Source organism: Falco biarmicus, chromosome 12 (assembly GCF_023638135.1).
Source record: "Falco biarmicus isolate bFalBia1 chromosome 12, bFalBia1.pri, whole genome shotgun sequence".
In the NCBI taxonomy this organism is placed as follows: Eukaryota; Metazoa; Chordata; class Aves; order Falconiformes; family Falconidae; genus Falco; species Falco biarmicus.
The window spans coordinates 3,809,186-3,824,891 of record NC_079299.1 but is presented as its reverse complement, the minus strand read 5'-3'; the positions used below and the strand labels follow the sequence as shown (position 1 = coordinate 3,824,891).

At 51.3% G+C, this 15,706-nt stretch overlaps 1 protein-coding gene across 7 annotated transcripts in view; it reads left to right on the top strand.

Moving 5' to 3' along the window:
- FOXN2 (forkhead box N2) overlaps window positions 1–15,706 on the top strand; it is a 34,284-nt gene that overhangs the window by 6,394 nt on the left and 12,184 nt on the right. For all 7 annotated transcript variants that reach the window (XR_008824938.1, XR_008824937.1, XM_056357283.1 and 4 more), the window contains 2 exons: window positions 7,212–7,762; window positions 14,055–14,179. Coding sequence is in view for 5 of the 7 variants with exons in the window: in XM_056357283.1 (XP_056213258.1) it covers window positions 7,226–7,762; window positions 14,055–14,179 (662 nt within the window). In the remaining 2 variants the exon portion in view is untranslated. The remainder of the gene's footprint in view (window positions 1–7,211; window positions 7,763–14,054; window positions 14,180–15,706) is intronic.

The window sequence follows — 15,706 nt, the reverse complement described above, 5'->3', positions numbered from 1 at the left end:
AAGGGGCATTAAAGTGAGAGCGGCTTGGAAGTGTTTCAGCAGATACCTGGAGAGCCTCTTCTCCTTTGAGCCCACCCGTGCCAAGGTTAAGACGAAACCCCTGAGCTTATGGCTTGTCCTCTTCTTTGGTTCTTTCATTTGTTTAAATTAGATTTTTTTTTCAGGCTGGCTTTGAGAAGCTGATAACCGCCTTTTTAATGGGTTTTTAAACAATTTCCCCCCCTTTGCAAGGCATGAGGAGCTGGAAGTGCCCTTCCTGCCATGGGTGGTGCCTCCAGGAGCATCTCTGGGTGCCTTTTGTCGTGGGGGTGCAGCTGCCTGTGTCTCCTCTGCAGACAACAGGTCCCGGCTTGCCGAAATCTATGGCCGAGAGGCGGTTTTGTCCTCGGGAGACCGTAATGCCTTTAGTTGTCTTGGATACGTGACATCATATAGTGTTGTAATCAAATATAGGCCTTTGGCAGGGCCGGGGGTGGGGATTTCAGCTGACCTTCTGCCCGCCGAGCGCTCCTGCGAGGTGGGCAGGGGATGGAGCAGGGCAGCCCCAGACAAAGGAGAGGAGTGCTGGGGGAGACGGTTAAATTATTGCAGGGGAAAATGGTCTGGTGTCGTGCTCTTAATGCTCCCGGTCGAGCAGATGCAGTGCTTTTTATTGATGCGTTTTACACAAGTTGTGCCAAATACTATTTTTTATTGCTCTCCCCTCTAACATGCAAAAACTTGTAGCTGGTCCTGTGCTGTGTGCTGGCTGGCTTCGAAGTTTATCCCAAACTTGTGCAGGTGAGCAGTGACAGTCACGTATTTGTCTTATTTCTTGGGTTGTTTCAAGAGCAGAATGCATACATTGGTGTATTTAAGTCAGGACAAGCCTCGGTGTCAATAGCTTCCTGTAAATGCAAGGGAATATGAAAAAATCCATGGAAGAGTTGACTATTGGTATAGCTGCTTGCATGCAAAAGCACGTACTCGTCTTTTTAAATACTCTCCCAGAGCCTGTTTGTGTTAGCACAGGAGCTGTGTATGGAGCAGCGGATGCCCCGGCTCTGCACCCAGGGCTGCGCACCCTGAGCTTGCTGCAGAGGGTGGCTGCAGGGCTGCTGTCATTGACGTAAGCATGATATGGCTAAAAACCTCTTCTCTGGGATTAAAATCTTATTCTCGCTCCTAAGGCTTAGACAATGCATGGTAAGGTATTTTTAATGTAATTTCTTTTATTTACTTTTTTTAAAAAAAATATTTTTTTTAAAGCTGGAGGGAAATTTTACTGCGCTTTAGCAGGTTCTGGGTCTTCCCACTGCTAGCAGAGGTGACCTAGTTGCTCGGCTGGTCCTACAGAAATAAGCAGGCACGTTTAGTGGTGGAGAAGGTTGTCCTAACCTAGGGAACTAACGCTGTGCAGGTGCCGCATGGCACCTTTCATCCGACGGCACCGGAGAGTAACGAAGGGTCCAACAGCAGCTCTGCTCGCACGCTAGCTTGGCATGGACGAGGCTGTGGCATCTTTTAACAAAAAGGCTAAATTCTTTCTTGCTGGGGTGCTGAGGCCAGGTGGGGTGGCCTTTGTACTAAACCAGCATCTGTGTGCTTTTACCTGCCCCGCTGCTGCGTCTGGAGAAGGTCACCTGTTGTGGGACAGAGTGATCTGCTGCGGCTCTGCCCCGTGCGCCTGGACTCTGCTGGGGCTGAGGCTGCTTGGAGAAGGGCTGCCACCAAAAAAGCGTGCTTCCCTGCGGGGTGCCCGAGCGGGCTTCCGGATTTGTTGAACGATTGGCCTATGTTAAAGCAGCTTTGTCCTCCAAAAATGCTCTCGCATCAAAGCCTTCGCCGCTGTGGCAGAGCATGGCGGTGCCCGGGGCTGTCCACCAGAATGAAGTCAGAGCCGCGGATGTATACGGGGCGTCTAACCCCAGGTGTGCCCTGCTAGGCTGAGGACCTTCCAGTCCCCGTAACCTTGCCCGAACCGAGCTCTTCACTGAATTTGAAAGAAGATTGCAAAAAATATCGTCTTGTGCCGCTGATTCTCCTCCAGAGAATCCTGCGGGAACACAGCTGCAGCCTCATGCAGCCCCGCGGAGCCGGGGCTGTGCCGTGTGGGTCACCAGTGGCCAGGGCAGCAGGACTTCGGGGGGCGCTGGGTGCAGGACTGGCGTTCAGTAGCGGGGAGGTCCTCTCCTGGTTTTCTGCATGCTCTTGGCTGATGCCAAAAACGACAGGGCTGCTGGGAAGCAGGTTGTCTCTCTCACCTCTTTCCTGATGCACCCAAACTTTTTTATTTGAGCAGCTTGGGTTGACTTCGCAGCCTTTTAATCTTCTTACCCTAGAATCATGGTCCTCTCTCTGTAATTAACATGCAAAATAGCATGCACCTCCACGGCGATACTTTGCGTTTGAGGAGTAGGTGTTTTGGTTGGCGTTTCTTTTGAAGGCGCTTACAGGTGGTGGATACCCCGGTCCCTTTAGGGTTCGCGTGCGTGACGCTCCACTTGCCATGGCAAGCGTTAATCCTAATTAACAGCAGCCTGCTGCGTTATGTGTACTTACTGGTACGGCAAAGCACATGGGACGGAGCGTAAACCGTTGCACATTTTTCAGAGGTGTGCTTAAAGCCCCTCATTCCTGCCTTTGCCTGGCTGGAGGTGGCCTGCCATCCTGGTGGGCTGGGGCTGTCCCGGTGGGAACGGCAGCGTGTCTCCGGGCTTACAGCGTGCCGGGCGGTTAGCGAGGTGGGTTAATGCGTCTGCCACCCTCCTTGGTGCGATGTGGCTTGGCGAGAGCCGTAGGACAGGGATGGGGAGCATGTCTCAGCAGCTGTCCTTTGGAAGTGGGTTTCTTGCAAGGCTTTTGCTGCCCTTGGAGGGGCTGAAGCGGTGGGGAAGTTGGTGGTAAGGGAATAAAGGAGTGGAAAATAAATTTTATTTTATTTTCTTGTAATGTATTTTATTGTAATGGAGTTTCAAGCCCTTGAGATAGACATGTTTCCTCTAGGAAACTTTTTAAAATGTGCAGGTGAAAAGGTCCCTACAATTCACTGGGATCTGGGAGCCAGAACTTTGGCAAGTCTTTGGGGATCAAGGACTACACTGTCTACGTGAGCTTCAGCGCTCTCTGTCCAAAGTCGTCAAGCGGCTTTGCAACGCTCACGTGCGCTCTCTGCCCGGCCATCCCGGCAGGTTTCCCTTTCCCCGCCCTCCCTGTTTCACAACGGTGCTGCTAACATGGCTTGCCTGGGAGCACCGTGGAGAGCAGGTCCTCTAGCCTTGTTGCATCAGCCCCCCCAGCCCATAATAGTGAGAAACGTCAGGAAAAAATATTGAGGGTCCAAGTGTATAAAGTTTTATCACGACATCTGCACTGCAGAGCTGCTGCTGTGCTCTTCTCACCCTGCTCTCCTTGCTCTTACTGTGGCTTTCACACTGGGTCATCCCTGCCCACAAAACCCTGCTGAGCTTACAGCAACGACAGCTTTGGTGAGTCGCCTGACCCCTTATATAAAATATTAAACCTCAAATATTGGATCTGGTAATCCTGACAACGACAGCTCGGAGCCTGTGTGCTCACGGTCCGGTCTGCTTATGGCCAAGCAGAGCACACATGGAGAAAAACAAGTTGTGAATTTTGGATGTCATTAAGGGTCTGTGTGAATGACGTGAGCTGACCATTGGTGTGCCTTCAGACACGCTCCAGTGGCACTGCTCGCTACCAGGCTGCGACAGGCAGAAAGCAGTGCTCACTCAGCTGAATTGTTAGATGGTCCTGTGCTCCACGGGGTCCTCGGGTGCTTGAGGGGTGAGGAGGTCCTGTGCTCCACATGGCCCTTGGGTGCTTGAGAGGTGCGGAGTCCCGGTGGTCCACGTGGCCCTTGGGTCCTTGAGAGGTGAGGAGGTCCTGTGGTCCTCATGGCCCTTGGGTGCTTGAGGGGTGAGACAAACATTAATCTGCCTGTTAATGAGCTCAGCTGGGGGGTACCCCTTGGAGTTGTGGTGGTTGAGCTTTGTCCAGGGGCAGGGTAAGCTCTGATGGCTTTGCGGTAGGAGTGCTGCCAATGTTGGTTTCTTCTTCAGACTAACTCCAGAGCAAACTGGACGTAGAGGTTACAATATCCTGAGACCAAGCAAAGCGAGGGCAGGCTAGCGTGGCGTAAAGCACGTTCCATGGCTGGGGCCGAGGTGATGCTGTCGGGGACCACTGGCTGTCTCCAGAAAGGCACTGCCAGAATGACCTGTTGGTGGTCCTCGACGTTACCGATCTCGTCACTGCCATCGCAATGCAGTTAAGTATTGCGTCATGGAAATAACTCTCGCTGTTGCATACTCTGCTGTTTCTACATTTGAGTTATCCTTGATGCACCATTCCGTTGAGACCACTGGAGAACACCCTTTGAAAACTGCAATAGTTATGGAGCTGTGGTTTTAATTTTTTTTCCTTATTTATTAGATGAGAACAATCTAATAATGGCCTTTATAGCTTTCTAGAAAAAATATTTTAATTTCTGCTGATGTGTTCGTGTAGAAGATGTGCCAGGTGGTGAACTAGGCACTAAGGAGGTAATGTCAGACGTGGGGTTTTGTGATGCATCTGCAAAGAGAAATGTGGCACTAGCCAATGTTACTTACTCTAAGTATATTGCTTGCAAATAATTTCTTTTTTGAAGTAGGGTATTTATTATTCTAATGATTCTCTGCTAACACATAATAGCCTGCGAACAAATAGTGCATTGACACCACAAAGCCTACCTGATTTGAAGTGCCAGTTTAATGCGTTAAATGTGTTTTTCTTCCCTCCACGTGTTTGAGAAGACTGTGAGCGTGCCCAGGCCAGATTTGTGTTGTAAAACAGACTTTATTGCCCCATTTCACTCAAAGGAATAAATATAGTGACCTGAAACTTGCATGTGTGTGTGTGTGTTCTTGATCTACTGTGCGGCCTGAAGGTTTGCAAAGGGCTATGTCGTGCAACATGAACCGAGTGCTAAAATTATTAGTACACAGCTGAGAGGTGTAAGCTAGTATGTAGCTGGCGAAAGAGGCGCTGAACGAGGAGGTAGAGCTAATCGTTACAAGGGAAGCGGTGCAACTCACATTGCAGTAGGATTGGGGTTTGCCTCACGGTGTGGATCTTATCCCTAGCTCTTTGTTTGTTTTTGAATTTAAAGGATTGCAAAAGTGACATAAGCATATGTATATATTGCTGTGTTTAAAGCCAGCCATCACTGACTGCCAATATAAATCTGCTCTGATGCTTTGGGGGAGAAGTAAATTGTAGGGAGAGCAAAGCTATTTTTGACCAGCTATTTGAGCAGTCTGCTTTGCTTTAATTTATTTTTTTTTTTTTAATGACTGAGCTGGTAGTTACTCACACCCATCCCTGCACTTAAATAGAAAATTTGGGGATGGTTTCCAGCACCAGTACTGGTAAGCATAGGTGCAGGTGTTACTGTCAAACTGGCTTTGCAATAGCTGGTACAAAAGCCCCTGAGCAGATGAAGAAAGAAGAAATTGCTGATGGGAAACTTGGTGCATTTCCTGAGGGAGGCACAAATTCTGCACCCCATGCCTGCACAGCACCAGGCAGGGGCTGGCAGGGCTCTGGATCCTGTTGGGGAGTGTAAACTGGGTGTATCCCATTGCTTTTCTGCCTTGCCACGCCATGCCTCCGTCGCACACGCTGCGTCCCTCCTCCAAAATAAGGAGGCTGTGCAAAAGCATCACCCGGCAGGTCGGGCAGTGCAGCGGCACGGGCACGGTGAGGCGGTGGGGCCGGAGCCAGCTGGTGCTGTGCTTCTGTAGGTGGCCAGCCAGGCTGTGCCGGCTCCTTGCCCTCGCTTCGTAGGAGGAGATGCACATGCACAAAGCCGTGCGTTTAGTAAAAACTGTTGTAAGAGAACATGCAGTACCTGCATAGAGCTGTCGGGTGAGGTGGGATAGGGAAACTGCCCTGGTCTTGCAATTCAGCTCTTGCGGTAGGAGCTGGAGCGTGAAACCAGAATGGTAGCGTGTACTGGGACAGGGAACTAGGTTGGGTTTTTTCTCTTTTTTACCCCCCACCCTTTTTTTTTTTTTTTTTTTTTTTAGTAGTATATATGAACATCAGCTTTGTTGGTGAACTGCATCCGTGGTTGCAATGCTTAAACATTTATAGCGGGCTGTTGTAGCCCCGGTATATAGGGTTGTGTGTATATATATGTACCCACACCGCATCTGCAGAGTGGTTTTGTTGGTCTGTACTTCTGGCACAGCTGTGTTAGCCCAAGCTGCGGGCACAGCGAGGCTCGAACGTGGTCACATCAGCAGGAAAAAACAGCTGTTGCCATAAGATAGTTCGCTACATGAGCCTAGGTAAAGCTCTACAAGCAGCATGGTTTTTGCTAGCGTAATGCCTCTAGAGCATGGGTAGCCTGTGAGACTCTGCATTCTGGGTGGCAGTTTTTTATAGATAATCATTTTATGATTGATTTGGTTTTTTTCTCACCTAGGGAAAAAACCCCCAAGTGGTCAGACGTTATTTCTGCAACAGTGGTCTGAGCTGCCACCCCAGCGGATGGTCCCTTCTTGTTGAAAGGAAGCGGAACCCAGGTTAGGGCAGCAAGCCCTTGCAGGAGGGGAAAAAGAAGGTCTTTTGGACCCGGGCAGCTCCACGGGACCCAGCTGATGGACTGATATGTTGGCCAGATATTTCCCTGGTAGAAACGGGTGGCAGTACTTGGGAATGATTGCGACTTGCAGGGGGTTGTAAAGACTTCATCTCTGCTGAGACCACAAATTCACTTTACGCTGATTTAAGTTTCACAACTTATTTTTGACTCTTTGGGCACCAAAGGCAAACGCTTCTAAATTTACAATATACAATTTACAATATAATGAGTATAACTAAGGAGTTAATGTGAGAGCTGAGCAGATTAGATCCTACCTGTTAAGGTCTTTTTCAGATATCAGGTGTTGGCATCAAAACAGCTATTATTTCTGTGTCCACACTGGCATTTCAAGATAGGTACGGCAGTTTCCAAGTGCTTACCTTGAGTTCTGGTTATAAACCGAGGGGAGTTAACACATGAGATGATGGAGGGGCTGGTGCTGGACCCTGCCTCTCACCAGTGGCCGCAGTGTTCTTGCGCAGCGCAGGGACAGTACAGCCCTGCCTTTGGGTTTGGTGGGCTCCCACTGAACGTGGCTCTGCAGGTTTGCATTGCTTTCTGACTGTCTCCTTTGTTGCAGACCAATAAAGCTAAATGGGTCCAGTCACTGGAATGACTCCGGATAAGAAAGCTGAAACGCCAGGAGCAGAAAAAGCCGCGGGACTACGGCAGTGCCACGGGATGGGAAGCTTGCCCGATGCAGGGGATGCTGGCAAGCCAAAGGCCACCGTGGTGGACAGAGATTCGGCGGACGACGAGCTCACAAATTTGAACTGGCTGCATGAAAGTACTAACCTTCTAACAAACTTCAGCCTCGGAAGTGAAGGTCTTCCGATCGTTAGCCCCTTGTACGACATTGAGGGCGACAGCGTGCCATCCTTCTCGCCGTCCTGCTACCAGAACCCTGAAAAAAAATCCTCCACTTCCAAACCCCCTTACTCTTTCAGCCTGCTCATTTACATGGCCATCGAGCATTCCCCCAACAAGAGCTTGCCAGTCAAAGAAATCTACAGCTGGATCCTGGAGCGCTTCCCCTACTTTGCCACGGCACCCACTGGCTGGAAGAACTCAGTCCGACACAACCTCTCCTTGAACAAGTGTTTCCGAAAGGTGGAAAGAAGCCATGGCAAGGTGAGACCTGGAGGGAGGGAGGGGGATCACGTTTGAAATCCAGGGGGAATGGAGAAAACTGTTCTCAAAGACTCTTTGGGTGGGGTTTTTTCCCCCTCCGTGTCCTCTAACACTTGATTTGCAGCTGGAGATGGTTTGGGAACGCCGCTTCTGACGAATCGCAGGATGCAAGTCCCTCGGGGTTGTTAGGTGGTGCTGACCTGGGCAGAGCTAGCTGTGGTGTGTCCTTTCCAAAGCTGGCTAACGTGCTATTGCGAAGGACCCCGTTTCCATTTACTTATAATTTTGTTAGTCTGCAATACCCAGCCTGAAATTACAGACATCTGCCTTCGGATGCCTTTTTTGCTGAAGCTTCTTAAACTGGTGGTAGCTCTATGTTCCAATACTGAAATTTCGGGATGTGTTCCTCCTCCCTTGCTCTTCCAGCACAGCCACAGCTAGGATTGCACAGGGAAGCAGAAGAGACCGTGGGATGCCGAGCAGCTTCCCCACTTGGCGAGCAGGGTATTGCCTGTTTGGGGGCAGATCTGATCTTCTGCAAGGCACCCTTGCTTGCAGGCACGCTGTATGTCCGTGGCTGAGCGTTGCGCAGCCTAAAAGCTGTCTGGCATATTAAACCGCCTCTTTGACTTGCGATCTTCTTTTACACTCAGCACAGCTCCAGCTTCCCAACAACCATCTTAATTCTTGCGTTTACTGTACTGTACTGCTGTAACCTCTGACATAACAGTGTGTGTCTCTGCATGGCACAGACACAAGCTTCGCTTCTTAAAGTCAAGGATGCTCTTTTCTGTACAAATTCTTTCTGCTTCTGGCTCGTTTGATTTTACTGGTGACTTCCTTCCTCCCTTTCTCGTTTCCCATCCCATTCCTCAAAGAGCCAGCTCTGACTTAAATAAACCAACAAACCACATACCAAAAGTCAACAAACAAAGCCCGGACCTGTGTGCTGGGAGGTCAGCCTAAGTGGTAACAGGCTTGTTATCAGACATGCATGCAATGCCTGGCGTGCTTGACAGCCTCTCGCTGTAGATAGGGGTCCTGGAGCTGGGTGTGCATCGGGGAGGACTGCCTTGTACCGGTATGGCTGATCATCACCACTTCTCAGTATCCCTGCTTTTACAGGAAATCGTTAGGGCGGTGTTTTTCCCAGCAGCAGCTTTGCCTTGAAACAAAAAAAAACAACAACCATGACTTTTTGCTGCTGTGTGGTAGGTCCGGTAACTGCCCCATAGTTAGGACGGGCTTTTAATGTGACTCCAGGTGCTCTGCTGGAGAGACTGAGATGCTGGAAGCTGTGCCTTTGGGAAGGACGTGGATGTGAGCAGCGACCGCGTGCTGCCGCAGGTGGCCAAGGTGCCCTTAGAGAACTGGGGGGCTCTGTCCGGGAAGGGAGACACGAGTTGCAGAAGAATTAGGGCAGGGAGGGGAAATCTGAATTGGTGTACGAGTCTGTGGATCGGCCTTGTAAAGCTCGGTTGTTTTGCGCCTGGAGAGCTGCGTGGTTTAGGAGTTACCGGTCAAACCTCATGTCTTGGCATCTGGGTGGCAGGAGCTTGGGACTGCCCAGTCCTCCACCAGCACTGGCGGGCTCAAAGGGTGGCTTGCTGCTACATGTTTTCCTACAACGGAAAACCAAAATGCAGAATAGCTACCACCACTACCAGTAAGGTGATGCTGATGTGCTCTGGCAGCATTTTCCCAGGGCTCCAGAGCCTGCGCAGCTGTCTAATTCTTAAGAAAAGAAACAGTATTTACCTTAAAAAAACACCCCCCAAAAGCCCCTCCTGAAACTTTGCTGAAGCTTCCCCATTTCCAACAAACGGTAGGTAAATTTTTACCCTCTGCCCTGCTTAGAAAAGGATGTCATGAGGGTACCGCTCCAAATTCTTCCGGCAAGATACATCTGTGGTGCGTGGCTTGGAGCAGGCAACGGTACAAGCTCGTTTGACTGATCACGTTGCCTGTGACCAAGCGCCAGCCATGCCTCTGGGTGCTTCGCTGTGAGGGCAAGATCATTTTGTGTTTTCTTCCCTTTCCTTGTTAACGGCATTTAATTGTGTCCTGGAGGGAGCGTGCAGCCAGCTTGCTTCTGCCTCCGTGGAAGCGGAGAGGCCGTGGAACATTGCGTCAGAGGAGCGCGGTTTATTTAGTAACATCGGGGTAAAAAGGGTTTTAAAGCCTTTCAAACGATTCTGGGCTGCCGTCTGGGGAGGGTGCAGCCGTCTGCCGGCAGGGGAGGGTCTGCGCCCCCCCATCCCGGGGCAGGCTGCTTTCTGACACCTCCTGCCTGCTGCTGCCGGCTGGCTGCTATGAAATCATCCCTTGGAGGTCTGGCAGAAAAAGTAGGAAGAGTCCGTCCTCACGTTGGCCATAGAGCTGATGTTTGGGTTTGGACTGGGAGTGCAGTCCTAAGTGAATCCCCTGATTTTTCCCACATGAGCTGGCGCTGCAGGGCGGTCTGGGGACACATGAACTGGATTCACGGCGCTGGTGCTAACCTGGAGGAGATGCTGCAGGTGCATGCGTGCTGGTTGCTCCTGGATGTTAATCCGCCAGACCCTGCTGGAGCAGATCCCGGCAAAACATCCGAGGCACGTGCGGGTGACCCCGCAGCACCAGCTTCCTCGCTCTGCAGAGCTGTTGGCACCCCCCTGCTCCCCAGCGTGTCGCAGCCGTGGCCACGGGTGGTCGTTCTCTTTGCGTGTGTATTCACATCAGCCACCCCACCACCGTCCCCCCGCCTGGCGCAGCGGGCTGGGGGTGTTCGGGGCTCTAGGACAGTGTTCAGCGGAGACTGGGGGGAGGCTGGCTTTGCTTGGATGGCTAGAAAAATAGTGTGCCTTGCGTTTGGGGGTGGGTTGGGTTTTTTTAATGAGCTGAAGGGAAAGTAGCTGCCCGGAGGTATGAGCCAGCACTGCAGCTGAGAGAAGGAACTTCTCATGCCATGGAAACAGGATGTATGTACGTCACATCTCTGCTAAAATATACATCAGCCTTTCTGCACGCACGTACTGTGGTGCTGCTGTATCTAAGTGGTTTGTCAAGGTCTACCCCAGGTGATAGGTTTTACGAGCTGGAATGCCCTTTCTTATCAGAGTTGCAGTTGAGCTCCTGTCTGCAGCATCCAGACGAGATCTCCAGTGGTTCTCTGGTAGTGGTGGCTGGGAGCTGGAGCTGATGCACAGCAAGGGGAGGATGCGGGAGCCAGTCCCTGGGACGCCTGCTTGGCTCCCAGTGTACCTGCTGTGGCCCTGGTGCCCCTGAAGATGTGAAGCCAGTGGTTAGACCGCTGGTTTGTTTTAAGGCGGGATGTGTCTGTGTTCGATGGGATTTCCAGCTCCAGCTGTGCATGGCTTTGCCCCTAAAGCATGATGCTTAACTTCAGACCTGTGCTGGATTTCCACGGGGTGTCTTTGCTAAGCAGCAGACGGGAGTGAAAACGGTGCACACCAGCAGCCCTGCGGGCATCATCTCTTTGGCTCAATGCCTGCTTTTAGTACAGGTAATGGTGGGTGGAAACGTGGTCTCACATCTAACCCAAGCTAACTACCCAAAGAAGAAGTCACCCTGTTTATTGCCTCTTGCATTGGTGTCTGCATGGCTTCAGGGTGCGCCCTGTTTCAGCTCGCTGTTGCAATATCCACCCAAACCCTTGTGTTGTGTTGTCAGGGCACAAGCCGTGGGAGAGCGTGGCTGGGAAGATGAAAGAGGGAAACTAAGCCCATCCTGGCTGCCGGCCCCAGCTGAACTGGATTAGGTATCAAATGGAAGTGGTCACCTAAAGTAGCAGATAAACCAGTGTAGAGCAGTGGGTTGCTGGTCAGGGGAGTTCCTGCTGCTCCCTGAGGGCGACAGCCTCAAAGCTACCGAAGGGGGGGTGGGGGGGATATGATAAAGTGAGCCAGACTTGGGATGCTGGAGAAAAGGGTCTGGGAGAAGTGCAGGAAAGGGATCACGGTGTTAGTCTGTCATTGAAATGGTGAATAAAGCCAGTGGGGAGGATACTCCGTGTTAGTACCTAGCTGGCTAAATCAGCTGCCAGCCACCACGGCTGTTTAATTAAAGGTGAGCTTTGTGATGGGCGTCCTACAGGCTGTGCTCAGTTTGAGCACGGAAAGAGTATAAGAAAGATTCAAGTTAAAAAAAATAAACTCAGAGATGCTGCAGCTCGGAGATCTTTATGAAAGGCGGTGGCTTCAACTAAAATTGCAGAGCAGCATCTCTGCTGCTCAGCTGGAGCTCTCCCTGATTGGATTTTTCACTATTGAGAGCGAAGTATTTCCTCTTCTCAGGGAAAGCCCCGGGACTTAAACAGGACCGCAGACTTCAACACTTTGCGGGTCCTTATTCAGGCTTAAGTCAGTCACGGAGTATCCGTCCGTAACATGGTGTTAATACCCCCTTGGTGCTGGCAGGAGGAGGCTGGCTGGCCTTGGGGGCTCGCGGGAGGGGCTCCAGCACGGTGGTCTCACGCTGGCTGGATGCCGGGTGCCCACCAAAGCCACTCTGTCACTGTCCTCAGACTGGACGGAGGAGGGGAAATAGAGCGAAAGGCTCGTGGGTTGAGACACGGACAGGGAGAGATCACTCAGCAGTTAGCATCACTGGCAAACCAGACTTGACTTGGGCAAATGAGTTTAATTTGTTATCGTTGAATACAGATAAAAACACCTTCCCCCCAACCCTCCCTTCCTCCCGGGCTGAACTTCACTCCCGATTTCTCGCCCTCCTCCCCTCCAGCGGCACAGGGGGACAGGGAATGGGGGCTGCAGTCAGGTCATCACGTGTCTCTGCTCCTTCCTCCGCAGGGACAGGGCTCCTCACACTCTGCCCCTGCTCCAGCGAGGGCTGTCCATGGGTCACAGCCCCCTGCGGGCACCCCCCTGCCCCAGTGTGGGGTCCCCACAGGTCACAGCCCCCTGCGGGCATCCCCCTGCCCTGGGCCGTGGGGTCCCCCATGGGCTGCAGGTGGGGGTCTGCTCTCCCGTGGGCTGGGGGCACAGCCTGCCCCGCCGGGGGCTCCCCACAGGCTGCCGGGGACTCTGCTCCGGTGCCTGGAGCCCCCCAGCCTCCTCCTGCCCCAGCTGGGGGGCTGCAGGGCTGCTGCTCTCACAGTCTCACTCCTCTCTTCCACTGCAAACTGTCACACAGTGTTCCCTGCCCCCCCGCTTCTGAAATACGTTATCCCAGAGGTGCTGCCACCATCACCGATGGGCTCGACCTTGGCCAGCGGCGGGTCCATCTTGGAGCCCGCTGGCATTGGCTCCATCGGGCATCAGGGAAGCTTCTGGCAGCTTCTCACAGAAGCCACCCCTGCACCCCCCCCGCTACCAAAACCTTGCCACACAAACCCACTACATCCACAAAGCTTGGGTTTCTGCTCTGAGACTTTTCCCCCTAAAACCCCCTAGAAAGATCTTCCTGTTCAGGTGCAGAGCTGCCCCATCCTTCTGCTGTGACCACGACCACTCCTGTAACACCTGTTTTCCCCCAAAAAACCCTGGTGCCACTGCCTGTAGGATTGTTAGCTGATCTGTTAGGTCAGTGATTATAGGATTGTTTTAACTTTTCCTATTTAATTTTCCTCCTTATGTTGCAAGAGCTAGCAGGCTCAAAAAGCAGGTGATTTCTTTATGTAGTAAATACGTGAAGAAACCCTTGAGAGGAGCTTCACTTTCGGCTTATAAAATTTAGTATCAAGAATGACTAGCAAGGTGGTGCTTGCATTGTTAGGTGCATCAAAAATACATTAATTAGGTTTTCAGATTTTGAAAAAGTGGGAATATTCCATTTTGTAGCTGGGCATCTGGCAAGATGTTTTTGCAGGACAATGTCGAGTTAAACGCACGTGTGGCCACATCTACGTGACGGGAAAGGTGCTTTGGTTTCTTGCTGAGAAACCTGTTAATGAAAAGGCTGCCTGTCAGTTCCCTGTCGCCTGGATGGATCCTTAAACTCACAGCCGTGTTTACCACACGTTAAAATAAGTTTTACAGCTTTCAGTGGACAAACATGAATGGAAACAGAGGTTTTAGAAGAGGAGCTTTGGAGATGCTATCCCAAGCTGCAAGAGGGGTGCTTCCATACCGTGTAACCATGGTGTTGGGACTGTACGCTCGGGTCGGGAGCATCCACAGGTGATGGAGCTGCCCGAGGCTGATGTACACCAGCTGTACAGTGGGGGATGCCTACATCATTGCACTGTGCTGCGTCTTGGGAATATTAAATTAGAAACGACTTTACAGCCTGGCCCCTGGGCTTTCTAATTTGTAGTCCTTCTTTCTTGCAGGTGAATGGAAAGGGTTCGTTATGGTGCGTTGACCCAGAATATAAGCCTAACCTCGTGCAAGCCCTGAAAAAGCAGCCTTTTCCCTCAGCGCTTGCATTTTATACTCCACCAGCGTCACCACCAAGGTAGGTGAATGTTCTCGTCCGAGCAGGGTGTGTGGTTCATTGCTCACCTAGCAGAGATGTCCACGCAGATACTGATGTGTTGTTACCAGCTGCCACCCGCGAGAGGAACCAGAGTGGGGCTTAGGCAAGGCGGGGAGATGCGATGGGCTCGGGCAGCAGATCTGGGCTTCATGTCCGAGTCATCTTTGTAACTGGGGGAGTGTTTAAAAGAAGGTGGTCAGGGCTGTGCTGGGTGTTTACTGGTGAGCTCCATTTCTCTGGAGGGGAAGGCAGGTGGTCCCAGGAGCTGGAGCAAAATTCTGCTTCAAGCACGGTTCACCGGGACTGGTCTAGGTTGCCCAGTGCTGCTAGCGTGGGAGGAGGTGTGTGTCTTCTCCTGTAAGTCACTTGTCTGGATATAAAATGTATATATTCTATGCGGTTGTCAAAAACAAGTTTTCTACAACCTGAAGTGCTTAGAGAGGCTGGTCTGAGAGAAAGGTGTTTTCTCAAAAAGCATTTTGCAGCAGCGATGGGAAGAACAGCCTTTACCATAAACACACTCTGAGGTGGAGCGTGCAAGGCTTCTGAAATCAGGGCTTCCTCATCTGACACATTTTAAGATTAGGCAACAGATTTTGGAGAATTTGAAGTCAACGTCATGTGCTCTCAGTAGAGGAACAGCAGCTGGGTCAGCCTGCAGGGGCAGGACGGGGAGGAGGAGGAGGACAGACAGCAGAGAGGAACGCGTTGCTGTTGGTGAGCTCAGTTCTTAGGTAGGCAGCGTCCGGTTTGTCTAGTTCAGCAAAGAAGCTGGGTGAGATAAGAGATAATTACGGTCTGCACATTGCCCTGTGCCTTAACCTTACTGCGAGGAGTTTCCTTAATAAACAGGAGGAACTGGGATGACCGGAGCAGGATGTAGAACTGATAACGTTGAGCAGATGTTTCTAAGGGTCCAACGGGACGTTGACCCTGGGAGCTGGCACCCCCGTGCAAGCCTCGGCCGTCTGGCAGTGGTGAAGATTTGAGTGGCATGAGTTTCTCCAGTTGGGCTTGTAACCCACAAGATGCAACAGTGGTCTCTGACCTTCCAGTAACCCAGAAGGTGTAACTAACTGGTCTCTGACCTTCCAGACGTCTTGAGCTGTGAAGGGTCATCTTAGGTTTCAACGAGTTAGGCAGAAGTGTTCTGTTTTCCAGCTCTCTTCTGGAACGGGAGCACTACTGAAATAACCCTGAAGCATTTAAGTATTAAGAAATAGTCAAATTGGAACGTATGAGTGGCTTTTACAGGGTCAAAGATGATTAAAACTACTGTCATGGGACTGTAGATGCTGGTGCTTTTACAGGCTTCAATGTTTCTACGTAAGGGCATGGACTTCTGTTATCTGGTACAACTTGAGTGAAGGTTTGGTCCTTGAAAGCTATGTTAATGACTGTCAAACTTCAAAATTTAGTGAGTAATACAGATGGGAAGAAACCTCTAGATGTTGTCTACCCAGCCAGAGGGGCAGAGGATCACGACAGCCTCAGCCTAGGGCAGGT